The 14307-nt window shown below is 45.1% G+C and overlaps 1 protein-coding gene and 1 long non-coding RNA gene across 3 annotated transcripts in view; one reads left to right on the top strand and one right to left on the bottom strand.

The window, feature by feature from the left end:
- The window catches only part of LOC144610341 (uncharacterized), a 123136-nt gene extending 115446 nt beyond the window's left edge, over nt 1-7690 (bottom strand). The window contains exon 1 of the long non-coding RNA XR_013549407.1: nt 7631-7690. This is a non-coding gene — a long non-coding RNA (uncharacterized LOC144610341). The remainder of the gene's footprint in view (nt 1-7630) is intronic.
- LOC144610339 (uncharacterized) lies at nt 3338-12030 on the top strand. Of its 2 annotated transcripts, XM_078428959.1 has the most exons (5): nt 3338-3383; nt 3652-3877; nt 8798-8924; nt 11087-11205; nt 11555-12030. In XM_078428959.1, exons 3-5 carry the CDS (start codon nt 8816-8818, stop codon nt 11747-11749), a joined length of 423 nt encoding a protein of 140 aa, XP_078285085.1. In that variant the 5' UTR covers nt 3338-3383; nt 3652-3877; nt 8798-8815; the 3' UTR covers nt 11750-12030. The 2 variants fall into 2 exon arrangements, with proteins under 2 accessions (XP_078285085.1, XP_078285086.1); XM_078428960.1 differs by lacking the exons at nt 3338-3383; nt 3652-3877 and adding an exon at nt 6464-6834.
- The last annotated feature ends 2277 nt before the right edge of the window (nt 12031-14307 follow it).

Genomic DNA, 14307 nt, shown 5'->3' with positions numbered 1-14307 from the left:
GCAGCCTGGATTTCTTATTATTGACCAAACTCCTCAAAAACTGTTGTCTATGTATAGTAGGTACTTTACCAGCTCTCAAATTTATTCCATTAAATATCATCTGGCTTGTTGGTTTCTCCACTTGAGTATAAAATTTTGCTGGCTTCTCTATTTGACATTCAAGAACCTTGATCGTTCGTTTAATTTCCTCATGTGCCTTTACTAAGTGTACAATTTCGGTTCTGCAGTTCAAGTGACAGTTCAGACAACTCTAGCAAACTGTCCATCAACAAGCCCAAATTATTTACGAAAGCTGATGACTCTAATACTTTTTTCAGCCCCTCGTACTTTGCCCTCTCTGCACTAGATCTTGAAGCATCACAGCGTGCTTTTCCAAAATGCTCCCAAATCTATATACTAAAACTCGTTTGTTATCTTGTTTGTGACTGAACTTCAGCCAAAACGGTACACAATAGCATGACAATTTTAGGCCCACCTTACTCACCGTCGTCACTTTAATGATAAAAATGGTAGTTTAATTGAAATTGCTGTTATATTTTTTAAGTTATTCACATTTTAAAGTGAACACGAGGAAAACTGGAGGCCCAGATGGTATATCTGGGCGAGTACTAAAGTCTTGTGCTACTCAGCTTGCTCCAGTGCTCACCACAATATTCAACCTCTCCTTGGCCAAGTCCATGGTCCATGCATGCTTCAAAAGATCCATTATTGTACCGGTGCCAAAGAATGCCTCTCCAGCTTGTTTGAATGACTACCGACCGGTGGCCCTCACCTCGGTTGTCATGAAATGCTTCGAGAGACTAATCAAGAACCACATCTGTGCCCTCCTTCCTCGCAACATGGACCCACTACAGTTCGCATACCGTCCGAACAGGTCCACGGATGATGGGGTCTACCAGGTTCTACACACCGCTCTCTCCCATCTTGACAGCCAGAAGGGGGGCTATGTGAGGATGCTGTTCATTGACTTTAGTTCAGCTTTCAACACCATAGTCCCCAGCAGACTGGCTGAGAAGCTGCTGGAACTGGGGCTTAGCACCTCTCTGTGTGCCTGGGTCCTGGACTTTCTCACCGCCAGGCCCCAAGTGGTCAGGATGAGGGAACACACATCTAGCCTCCTCACCCTGAACATAGGATCGCCCCAGGGTTGCGTCCTTAGCCCCCTACTGTACTCCTTGTACACACATGACTGTGTGGCCAGGTTCAGCTCAAACTCCATCATCAAGTTTGCTGATGACACTGTGGTGGTGGGCCGGATCTCCAACAACGATGAGAAGGCCTACCGGGAGGAGGTGGCTGATCTGGCACTCTGGTGTCAGGGCAATAGCCTCCTCTTGAATGTCAAAAAAACTAAGGAGCTGATTGTGGACTTTAGAAGGGCGTACACGCCACTGGAAATAAATGGGTCTACCCACAGGCCATCAGGACTGTTAACTATTATAACTCCAGGGACTAAATTTTCTTTTCTGTATTAATTTTAATTTATATGCTGTAATTGTAACTTTTTTTGTTGCACAATCTGCAGGCATTGCCACTTTCATTTCACTGCACATCGTGTATTTGCATGTGACAAATAAACTTGACTCGACTTGACCTGAAATGTATCCTAGGGAGGGAGGATGGGGGAAGGGAGGGAGGTGGGAGGAGGATAAGGGGGATGGTGTGGGGGGAAGGGAGGGGAGGGGCAGAGGAAAGGAGGGGGAGGGGAGGGGAGAGGGAGGGAGGGAGGGGGAGTGGGGGAGGAGAGGGAGGGTGGAAGGGGGAGGGAGAGAGGGAGGGAGGGAGGGAGGGGGAGAAGGGAGGGGGAGTGGGGGGGAGAGGGGAGGGGGGAATGGGGGAGGGGTTTTGGAGAGAGGGGGAAGGGGGAGGGAGAGGGGGAGGGGGAGTAGAGGGGAGGGGGGAATGGGGGAGGAGAGGGTGCTGCACCAATGCAGGAGAGGTTTGGGCCCAACGGGTCCACTTGGTCTAGTAGCTTTATAAGACTGCCACATTGCCTTTACAGTTCGGTAAGACGAAGTAACCCATCTCACACTGCAAACACGACCAATTTTCAAAAGTTGACAGTGAAGAGCCTCAGCACATGCAGTTAACTCATCCTGATTATTAGGAGACCTATGATATAAGGAATACAATTTATCACAAAATATCTGAAAATGATTCAGACCTGCAACTTCATTTATAGCATCACCTACACTGAGTTCAAGCCTGTGACTGGCACAGTGCCAAACAGTTGCATTAGGGAAATCATCAAGAAATAGTTTTGCAACCCCTGCATTTCGTCCTAACATTACTACCTTGAATTTTATTCAAAGGGACGCGGTGTCATTAATACATGGTCAAAACACAATTACATTTACTGAATAAGTAAAGAATAAGGGGTAGGCCATTTAGAACTGAGATGAGGAAAAACTTTTTCAGTCAGAGAGTTGTGAATCTGTGGAATTCTCTGCCTCAGAGGGCAGTGGAGGTCAATTCTCTGAATGCATTCAAGAGAGAACTGGATAAAGCTCTTAAGGATAGCGGAGTCAGGGGGTATGGGGAGAAGGCAGGAACGGGGTACTGATTGAGAATGATCAGCCATGATCACATTGAATGGCGGTGCTGGCTCGAAGGACCGAATGGCCTCCTCATGCACCTGTTTTCTATTGTCTATTGTCTATTGATGTATTGATGACACATTGTATAACTACTACCTGTGCTAACAGTGCTAACTACTACAGTGCGAACAGTGGCAGTTAACAAATTGTTTTTGTCTGAGTTGAATAAAGTGATAAACGACTCGAATCTTTCTGCAGTGCTCATTAAACCCGAGCTGGAAATTGAAAACTAGGGGAATGCCGTCCCCCTGCGTAACCCCCCCATTTCCATCACTGACGAGGACATTCCAAATAGACTAGCAAATGATCCTGTGCTCAGACGAGAGCAGCAACCATTTTCAGCTTGTTTTTTTTTTGTTTTGTGATTTTTTACACAAGGCTACAGTTGAGATATCACTTTATTAACAAGGTTTTAACATAAAAACCCAAGTTAAGTCATCCGGCACAAATGCCAAACTGCATTTCATGGATAACAAATTAATTTATTTTTGTTTTTCTTGGATCAGGATGTGTGGAAGGAATCAAACAAGAAAAGTATTGCCATTGACATTGCACAACTTGTTTGAACACAACTACTTGTTTATTGCTTATCATAAATATTATCTTGATTGACACTTGATATAGCGCCAGAGCATTTTGATTTAAACTGATTATTACACAACAAGAAGTCAGACAATTGGTAGTTGAATGCCTCACCATTATATATATAGGTATAGAGGAGGAACGTACCAGGCATTAGCTGGAGAGCATCGGCGAGGCAAAGCTCAATAATTCCTCGAAAATTAAGTGAGTATGTCTTTGTACAGTAGGGAATTCTGCACTCAGCTGGGATAATGTTATGGATACATACTTCTGCGGGACAGTTCACCATTTATTTGTTTTAATTTTGGGTTTCACCTTCTACCTTCTAATATCTGTTTATCATCTGGCCATGGTTCGTAAGATTAGATTTTTTTTTAGATTTAGAGATACAGCGCGGAAACAGGCCCTTCGGCCCATCGAGTCCGCGCCGCCCAGCGATCCCCGTACATTAACACTATCCTACACCCACTAGGGACAATTTTTACATTTGCCCAGCCAATTAACCTACATACCTGTACGTCTTTGGAGTGAGGGAGGAAACCGAAGATCTCGGAGAAAACCCACGCAAGTCACGGGGAGAACGTACAAACTCCGTACAGACAGCACCCGTAGTCAGGATCGAACCTGAGTCTCCGGCGCTGCATTCGCTGTAAGGCAGCAACTCTACCGCTGCGCCGCTGCGCCACCGTGCCACCAACGTAAGATTTAATTATGAATGCACTTTTCTTCTTGATTGCTGTTGATGGTCAGGTTTAGGTTTATTGTTGTCAATGTGCCGAGGTGCAGTGAAACGCTTTGTTTTGCGTGCTATCCAAACAGATTACAGAACCAAAAGTAAATACAATCAAGTCAAACTCTAGTACAAAATGTAGAGCAAAGGGGTAGATATACTGGATGAATTTGCTACTCATTTAGTAAAAAAGAATGTATTTACATTAGTTCTAATTGCAGGAATATTTGCTGTCAATTACCTACTTATCGTCTGAGAATGGATCCGAGAGTTCCAGGTCTTAGATGCAATGAAGAAAACGCAATCTATTTCCTGGTCAGGATGGTGTGGAACCAAGAAAGAAATAGCAGGCACCTATTGCCATTACTCTTGATGCCTGAGATTGTGGATTTGAGAGCCGCTGCATTCATTATGCTGAGTGATTAACTACAGTGTATTTTGTAGATTGTACACTTTGCAGCCACAGTTTGTTTAGAGTTGTCAGTAAAATGCCAGTCACCCTGGATGGTGCTAAGCTTTGTGAGAATACTTGGAGCTGCATGCATTCAGGTGATGGGAGAATAATCCTGATTGTGGATAGGCATTGGCGTGTGAGGGGGTGAAACACCCAGCCTCTGACCCACGCATGTAGCTACATATTTATGGTTCAGTGGAGTTTCTGGTCAGTGGTGGTCCCAGCAGGTTCATGGTCTCGGCTATGATATGACCACTGAATGGTGATTGGATCCTGTCTGGTTGGAAATGCTCATTGTCAGCATTTTATAGCACAAATATTACTTGTCTCTTATCAGGCCGGAATGTTGTCTAGATCTTGCTGCATGCAGGCATGGATTGCTTCATTATACGAGGGTTTGTGAATGGAAATGGACACCATAAATCATCAGTTAGCGATTCCAGTTACGATGTAAGGTAAAGTCATTGATCAAGGAGTGGAGAAGGTTGGACCTCGGCTTCTGCCAGAGGAGGTTCTGCAGAGATATCCTGGTGCTGGAACAACGGACCAGCAACCACCACGGCTGTCTTCCTTTGGGCAGTACATGACTCTACCCATTGGGGTGTTCTCTGCTGGGAGCCCAATAACATCAATTTTACCAATGTTCCTTGAATTCACGGGCAGTCGTTCTCACCTCACCTCTGCAATTCAGCTCTTTAGTCTGTGGTTGGACAAAGTTTGTGATAATGCTTGCAGTTGAACCCAAGTTGGGTGATGGGGAATAAGTTCTTGGTGCGTTTCACTGCAGCTTTCATCACTGATGATGATTGGGAATAGCCTGAATAGTAATGAGCTGGATTGGATTTGTTCTGCTTTTTGAGAATACGATATTCCATGGCAATTTACCAAGTTGACGTTGCAACTGTACTGAAATGGTTTGGTTGGAGCCGCAGATAGTTGAGGAGTACATGTCTTCAGTGGGACAGTGGGATGTTGTCTGGCACATGGATTTTCTTGGTTCAGGTTGGATCAGGTTTAGGTTTATTATTTGACGTTTATTATTCAAACGTTTATTATTTGAAACGTTTCTGAGGTATAGTGAAAAGCTTTGTTGTGTATGCTATCCAAACAGAGCAGATATACCATACACTGCAAACATGCCAAATGTCCTGATTCTCTCCAGAAAATAATCTGCATTGGTGTGCCTGCATAACTGCTGCCCCATGACAGATAATTAGTAATATTAACAGCCAGGAATGTGAAGTACCGAACCATTCCCATTAAGGATGCAGAAAATCTGTTGGGGGGGGGGGGGGGGGGGAGGGGGTTATGAGGAAAAAAAACCTCCACAATAGTCCAAAAAGAAAACTTTGCAGATGTTGTTAAGCTAAAACAAAACTAGACAAGGCTGGAAATACTCAGTAGGTCGTGCAGCTTGTGTGGAGAGAGATTTGTAGTTTTCCTGCTACAGTAGGGTTCCTCATTTGGCACTGACCCAAGGGGGTTTCATCTTTTGTTCTGAAAGGCCATTCAACCAGGTGATGCCGAGAGTCAGCGCCACATCCACTCGCTGTTATTTGGTCAGCGACTGTCACTGGCTGGCGATTAATACAAGGACGGGCTTCTTAAATGGTTTAATTCAAAGAAAGACCTCTAGTATTGATTATGATTGTCCTTGAGATGTTTGGGACTGGGTACCTTATGGTGCTGTCAGGGAAAGGAGTTGCAAGGTTTCACCAGCAAGGACCGAGGTAACGCTTGCACAAGGAGAAACAGTTGGCTTTCCACCCCCGCGCCTGTCTCGGGTTAGACACAGTTGGAGTAACTCGGCGGGTCAGGCAGCGGCTCTGGAGAACGTGGATGGGTCGGGACTCATGTCCCTGGTCTGAGGGTTGGCGGAGGGGGATTTGTCCTGCCCGCTCGCTTTCACTTACACGACGGGATGGGGGGGAGGGGGGGTCCGGTCGGAACCGGGGGAAGGGCGAGTGTCCGAGGGTTGGGAGAGTGGCTGGACTCGGGAGTTGTTGCAGGGAGGAGTGGTCAGGACCGAAGATAGACACAAAATGCTGGAGTAACTCAGCGGGACAGGCAGCGGCTCTGGAGGGAAGGAATGGGTGACGAGACCCTTCTTCAGTCTCTGGTCAGGGCCTGTGTGGACGAAGAGGCTGAGTGGGGGATGCGAGTTTGAATGAGCCCTTCGCCACTTTGCTGACGGCTAAAAGGCGACGTTTTTGACTTCTAACATTTCCCGAAAAACCCCCAACTCTCCCCGCTTGAAGCTGGGATATTGTGATCGTTTCACTCTCTGTCCCGCGGAACTCATCCTGCAACAGCTTCAAGAACCCAGTGTTCGTTATTTGCCCTGGGCTCACAACAATGAATCTCTCGCTTGCTGTGGCTTTAATCTGGCGTTAATCGCAATACGGGGTAAACCAGACCACGAGAGCACAAAGCCCTGGTGATGTTTGCTGAGCCTAACCGTAGACCTGCAGGTAACCGTTCTCTTTCGGAGGTAACAACAAGGTGGGTGGGTGTCCCTGGTGATGTGAATCTTTGATATAAACTGCCTACTTGTTGTGGTACCTTTTCTAAATGCCGTTGTTGGCGAGGCTACCTGTGATGGGCCAGGCAATGGCCACCAACTTCTCATCACCAAACGAGGCCATATATAAGAAAATAACTGCAGATGCTGGTACAAATCGATTTATTCACAAAATGCTGGAGTAACTCAGCAGGTCAGGCAGCATCTCGGGAGAGAAGGAATGGGTGACGTTTCGGGTCGAGACCCTTGAGGTCATATATAACCAGTCTGCTCTCTACCACACACCTGTAAAAGATGCGGAATCTCCTTAAATATCTATGAACGTTGGGAGATTCATACCTTCCAGCTCTCAACCTGGCCTCTCTAATTCTCTCCTTGCTGGCTCCCATTGATGGAACATACATAATAATATCACTTTCTATTAGTATTACCCAAACTGGCTCCCTGTCGAATCTAAGCAGTTTTTAAAAACTTGATCCTGCACACGATCAGACCGCTTCCTGCCATAGCAACTCCGGCAGCCCATCGTCCTTACAAATCGCAGCCTTCCTCCGCACTTAACTCTTCAACCATTGGCAACATCCTTAGCACTGGAATCACCTCTCCCTTCTCTGCTCTTTGAAAAGCTTCTTGACATCGTTACTGCTCCAGAGCTAATCACCGGCTGAGTCACTCCAGCATTTTGTGTCTAACAACGAATTGTATGATCTGCTCTCGGAGGCAAAGTAAAGCACTGGGTAGCTTACTGTTTGGTGATTATGGAGCCAGCCGTTGCTGGTAAAGTCCAGTACTCCTCTACCTTCTGGTCTCCCCGTGAAGAATGGTTGTGTGACAATCAGTCTTCTCTGTTTGTACTGCCCACTGCATTCGTTCCTGCCTGTAGGTTCTATTAATAGATTCAACACAAGCCTAGCTCAATGCTCAGTTTTAACAGCTGCAAATAAGGTGCGAGCATTTGCACATTAACGCGGACCCGACTTGCATTCATGTCATCTGTCACCCAGGCTCTACACATCCCTGACTGCATCTGCAGCCATTTTGAGGAGTGAGGTGTCAGCCTAGATCCAGTAGAAATCCTTTTTTCCCTTGAGCCCAGTGGTGTATAACACATCCAACCTTAGAAGGAAACCATTCAGTCCATTGAGTGCATGTCAGCACTTTCAAAGAACCATTTACCACCATGCCCCTCCTCCCCCGCATGTCCCTGCAACCTTTCTTAGATATTTACTTGGATTCTGCTTGAAGACCGCTGCTGAATCGCTGTCCATTGCCCAATTGGCCAGCGAGTCTCGAACCCTGACACTATTAGATAAGGTAGATGGCGGGGAACTTCTTCCACTGGTGGAAGGTTCAACAACGAGGGGACATAGATACAGGGTAAGGGGAGGGAGGTTTCGGGGGGATGTGAGAAAGAACTTTTTCACCCAGAGGGTGGTTGGAGTCTGGAACTCACTGCCTGGGGTGGTGGTGGAGGCGGGAACACTCACAACGTTTAAGAGGCATTTGGATGGGCACTTGAAATGCTACAACATTCAGGGCTACGGTCCAAATGCGGGAAAATGGGATTAAAATTAGACTGTGTTTGGTAACGGGCGGCACGGGCACGATGGGCCGAAGGGCCTCTTTCTGTGCTGTAGGACTCTATGACAGCCACTTCAGTGGCTTCAGCCTTTGGCTAGCCAAATGCACGTATTACACAGCGCATGACTTCAGGGTAACTGGGGCAGTACTGTATTGCAGTGGAGACTAACAAACTTAAACTAATGGGAATATAAGTATTACAGTCATAAGTATAAACATTACAGTTGTAGTTTAATTACAGCTTTATATTTCGTTGAATTATTATGTGATTGCAAATAAAATGGTCACTTAATCTTCTGGGCTATGACTCTAAAATGTGTTTTTTTCCACAGATAGAAACCGTGGGAAATATGGATAGTGAATGCGGCTATTACATTTACACTTCCGATAACAGAATCGTGAGGACATACAGATCTTTAAACAAAGTGATACTGAAGTCCATGAATTCTAACCGCAAAGGTAAGCCTTAGTTTGTTGGCAATATTGATTTACTTGTGCTAAAGGTTTTGACCAGAATCTTGGCCCCCACATCTAGGAAGTAGTACCAATCATCTCAAGAAAACATATGTGCCAGCTGGCAAAAGAATCTGTGCACATAACCTAGTAACTGATCTACTCTTAACAGATAGTATATCTGAAGAAGGGTCTCGACCCGAAACGTCACCCATTCCTTCTCTCCTGAGATGCTGCCTGACTTGCTGAGTTACTCCAGCATTTTGTGAATAAATACTCTTAACAGAAATATCTGAAATCAATTACAGCACCTGATTAAACTAATGAGTTTCATCTGCCTCTCAATCTCTAAAATACTGGAATATAGCTGGTAACTAAAGTTAACAAAGGTATTTTATTGATTTCTTTTTTTAAAAAGGCCACAGTGTCAAATTAGCAGCTCTTCCCCATGTTTTCTCAATGGATACGGGCGGTCTCTAGCACTTGCTAACTAAATATTATCGCAACTGAGAGTAGGTGGTCAATTGAAAAGAGGCACAGCTTTAAAACAGCAATAACCAGTGTGCCATTTGTTGCACATTACATTCTTACTGTTATGGCAGGAAACTAAAAAAACCCTAAAAATATCTCTTCAGTCTCCATAAGTTTCACATCGGCTCGTTCTTCTTGCCAGTTTGGGTCATTGGGCTTGTCCTGAACTCAATAGACAATAGACAATAGGTGCAGGAGGAGGCCATTCAGCCCTTCGAGCCAGCACCACCATTCAATGCGATCATGGCTGATCACTCTCAATCAGTACCCCGTTCCTGCCTTCTCCCCATACCCCCTCACTCCACTATCCTCAAGAGCTCTGTCCAGCTCTCTCTTGAAAGCATCCAACGAACTGGCCTCCACTGCCTTCTGAGGCAGAGAATTCCACACCTTCACCACTCTCTGACTGAAAAAGTTCTTCCTCATCTCCGTTCTAAATGGCCTACCCCTTATTCTTAAACTGTGGCCCCTTGTTCTGGACTCCCCCAACATAGGGAACATGTTTCCTGCCTCTAATGTGTCCAATCCCCTAATTATCTTATATGTTTCAATAAGATCCCCCCTCATCCTTCTAAATTCCAGTGTATACAAGCCCAATCACTCCAGCCTTTCAACATACGACAGTCCCGCCATTCCGGGAATTAACCTAGTGAACCTACGCTGAACGCACTCCATAGCAAGAATATCCTTCCTCAAATTTGGAGACCAAAACTGCACACAGTACTCCAGGTGCGGTCTCACCAGGGCCCGGTACAACTGTAGGACCTCTTTGCTCCTATACTCAACTCCTCTTGTTACGAAGGCCAACATTCCATTGGCTTTCTTCACTGCCTGCTGTACCTGCATGCTTCCTTTCATTGATTGATGCACTAGGACACCCAGATCTCGTTGAACTCCCCCTCCTCCTAACTTGACACCATTCAGATAATAATCTGCCTTTCTATTCTTACTTCCAAAATGAATAACCTCACACTTATCTGTGTTCTCACTAGTTGCACCAGCTTACAAACCCTTCTGTCGTGGGGTAGACTGACTCCACTTGGCAGATCAATTTCCCTCCTGGGATGAAGAAAGTTCTATCTTATCATAATCGACACAAATGGGTTAAATCAACACTGGAGGTGATTAATGTTGCAGTCATTAGATGATTGCGGATTGTTGATTTCTCCTGTGTCAACAGTGACATTAGAAAAACTGGGGTGCAGCAACCATGAGAAACTAGCACCAGAATGTGTAATTTCTTATTCTGTGTTGAACTGGGCAAAGCTCACTTAGAGTGTAGAAACAGGACCTTTGCGCTGACCAGCGATCACCCCGTACACCAGCACTATTACACAGAAGCCAATTAACTGCAAATCTGTAGGTGTTTGGAGTGTGGGAGGAAACTCCGACACCCGGAGAAAACCCACAGTCACGGGGAGAATGTACAAATTCAGTGCAGACAGCACCAAACCCAGGTCTCTGGTGCTGTGAGGCAGCAACTAACCCAGGTCTCTGGTGCTGTGAGGCAGCAACTCTACTGCTATTGTACCCGTAGCAAGTATTTCTGGGCAATTAGGTGCAAACCCTGCTGCCAACAAGCAATTGCAACAGAAAATGAACGGCTGGGTCTCACTTCTTTCTTATCTGATTTCCAGCCAAGGTAAACATCACCACACATGGAGAAGACATTGTATCTCTGCATTTTAGCGATAGATCCAGGACATACTCGTGTTGCTGCACCGGTTGGGGAAACAAGCGACAGTTGAAACTAGAGGTAAATACAGCTTGGTTGTGCACTTATTGAACAGTCTAGAGGGAATTAGACCGTTATCTATTTTCCACAACTTTCCCAACCCTCACTTTCTCTGCACCATTCAAGACCTACAGGTGGTCGAGCTGCTGCTTTGCCGCGGCAGAGACCCAGGGTCAGGCGGGTGCTGTCTGTACGGTGTTTGTACGTTCTCCCCATATGTCTACAGGGCCAAAAATCTAATGCTTTTGGTCCTCAAAGCAGCAGAAACACCTCTGACAGGAAGGGATCTGCTGTAGTGTTTCTACCATTATATGCCTGCTTACTTTACAAATACAGTCAGTGGATAATTTGGTGTTTTTCTTTATTCCAGACCAAAGGAACAAGCATGACCGAGATGGCTTTCCGTTTTAAAAAGGTGGTGCAGTCAGATGAGCGAATGTATTTTGAGTCATGTGTCGCAACAGGTTGGTTTATCCACCACGCAAAAAACAAACTGACAGTAGACAATGACAAAAATAACATGGAAGCCAAATGTTTCAAAATTCAAAGAATAGATTCAACATAGATGGAAGATGACCAGTAATCTCCCCGAATATAGCTTGCAGGAGCCATTTTGCATATTATTATATTACTTTGTATTCTACTGTGTTATTTTTGGACACCAGGGGGTTGTCCTGAGGTGAATGTTGGAGTTTACGTGGTCAGTGCCAGAATTATGAGTATAACTTCCCCAGCACCAACATAATGCTTCAGTGTGACAACGTCAAGCCTGCTGACATAGGGTTAGCAGGCCATTCATGTCAATTAAGATAATAGGGTTTTAGCAAATAACAGGATACGAAGGAGTGTCAGTGAGAAACTAAGTTCTTACTACAAACAAGTTAGTTAACGACGGGAGATATACTAATCTGTTTTGTATTTTGCTTCAATAAACGACTAACTAACCGCAACGTTGTGAAGATCTCTTGTTGTTGTTGTTATTTGAGTCAAGTACCACCGCTCCCATTCCTTCGTCAAACAGTAAGCTTTGGGGCTTTAAAGGGAAGCATAAAGCTGGCTGCTACACAGCTGTTGGCCAAACTACTTTCTGCCTCATTCAAGGTTTAGTCACTGTGTGAAATAACGCGCTATCTGCATTATATTTACTTTTTTATCAGTTTGATTCATGTCCTCTTTTCCTAAACCCAGCATTTAACTTAAAAGCAATATTTTAGATTGACAAGTGTGGTCATAGTTAGTGTAGCAACTTTGAAAAATTCTGCATAAATTATTCCTTGGATGCAATTTTACTGGAGTTTACATAATCCAAATCCCTGCTTCTTAATGCAGCATAAAAATAAACCTTTAAGTTAATTGCATTTGTGTTGACCATCAAATATTCATCTCTCAACGTCAGCAAGACAAAGGAGATATCCCAGTTTGGGATAGGACATATCCCAGGAGATATCCCAGTTTGTCGTCAGGACATATCCCAGTTTGCAGTGACGGTGCCGAAGTAGAGATGATCGAAAACTTCAAATTCCTAGGAGTCAATATCACCAACAAATTTTCCTGAATCACCCATATTGAAGCAACGGCCAAGAAAGCATACCAAAGCCTCTACTTCTTTAGAAGGCTTAAGAAGTTAGCATGTCCCTTACAACTCTCACCAACCTCTACAGATGCACCGTAGAATGCATTTTATCAGGATGAATCACAGCTTGGTTTGGGATCAGCTCCATCCAGGGCCGCAAGAAATTGCAGCGAATTGCACTGCAGCCCGGACCATCACACAAGCCAACCTCCTTTCTATTGACTCCATTTATACCTCACGCTGCCTCGGCAAGGCCAGCAGCATAATCAAGGACGAGTCACACCGCAGTCACTGCCTCTTCTCCCCTCTCCCATCAGGCAAAAGGTACAAATGTATGAAAACACACACCACCAGATTCAGGGACAATTTCATCCCAGCTGTTATCAGACAACTGAATCATCCTACCACAATCAGAGAGCAGTGCTGAACTTTACCTTGCACTAAACGTTATTCCCTTATCATACTATACGATGAAACTGTATTCATCCCGGGAGGGAAATTGGTCTGCCAAGAGTCACAACACACAAGGTACACGAAAACCTGAAATTAAAAGTGAAAAAAAAAAGAAAAAGACAAGCGAAAGTTGGGTGGCTGCCTTGTGCATAGCGCCTACACTGGAACAAAGACAAACAAACGCGGAGCTATCCCCTGGGCAGAGGATTCTAAACTAGAATGCCCCCCTTCCCATGCCAGGTCCCCATTGTCTTCCCTCCCCCCCTCATGCTCATCGACCATTGATCATGGGTCGATGGCGAGCCATTCCCCCTGCCACTGAGACTCCCGTTGCTGCCGAGGCCCATGTATCTGTACATTGTAAATGAAGCGATTGTAATCATGTATTGTCTTTCTGCTGACTGGTTAACATGCAACAAAAGCTTCTCGCTGTACCTCGGTACATGTGACAATAAACTAAATAATAAATCTACATGGACCTAGTTTTTCCCTTTCATATCCTCATCAACTCCCCAATTCTCTTTCACACACCTGCTCCAGGGGCAATTTACAGTGGCAAATTAACCCATCAGCCAGTGCATGTCTTTGGCATTAGGGGGGAAACCAGAGCATCTGGGTAAAACCCTGATGGGCACATGGAGCACGTGCAAACTCCACACAACAGAACATCATCCAAAGTCAAGATCAAACCTGGTTTCTGGAGTTGTGGAACAGTAGCCCAGGTAGCTACCACCACCCCTTTTAGGTCGTGCCTGCCTTCAAACACACATTGCATATCAGCATTTAGACATGCAATTTGGCTAATGCACTTTAGTTTTGATCTGTTGTGTAAGTTAAGCATATTGTTTGTTGATTGATGCATCAGTTTTCATCTTGGTTCAGAGAGTAACACCATGGTCACTTCTCACTCCACTGCCCTGAAAATAACTTGGATCGCCCTGGCCAATATTTATCTCCCCAGCCAACATCAAAAATGCTCACCCATCTATTTTTTCCATGTTGTTTGGGAGGCCAACAGTCACACCGAACTACTAATTTGGCATTCTAACTTTGATAATACACTGAAACTGCAGACAATTTGGAGCTTCCAAGGGATT

This window comes from Rhinoraja longicauda, chromosome 36 (assembly GCF_053455715.1).
Source record: "Rhinoraja longicauda isolate Sanriku21f chromosome 36, sRhiLon1.1, whole genome shotgun sequence".
Lineage (NCBI taxonomy): Eukaryota > Metazoa > Chordata > Chondrichthyes > Rajiformes > Arhynchobatidae > Rhinoraja > Rhinoraja longicauda.
The sequence above is the reverse complement of the archived record's forward strand: the minus strand, read 5'-3'. Positions and strand labels throughout refer to the sequence as shown.

Bases quoted from the DNA above. Each gene is read 5' to 3' on its own strand.
- LOC144610339 (XM_078428959.1), top strand. From the start codon at position 8,816: ATGGATAGTGAATGCGGCTATTACATTTACACTTCCGATAACAGAATC. The intron at 8,925-11,086 runs GTAAGCCTTAGT...TCTGATTTCCAG, and splicing joins CATGAATTCTAACCGCAAAG to CCAAGGTAAACATCACCACA. The intron at 11,206-11,554 runs GTAAATACAGCT...TCTTTATTCCAG, and splicing joins AGCGACAGTTGAAACTAGAG to ACCAAAGGAACAAGCATGAC.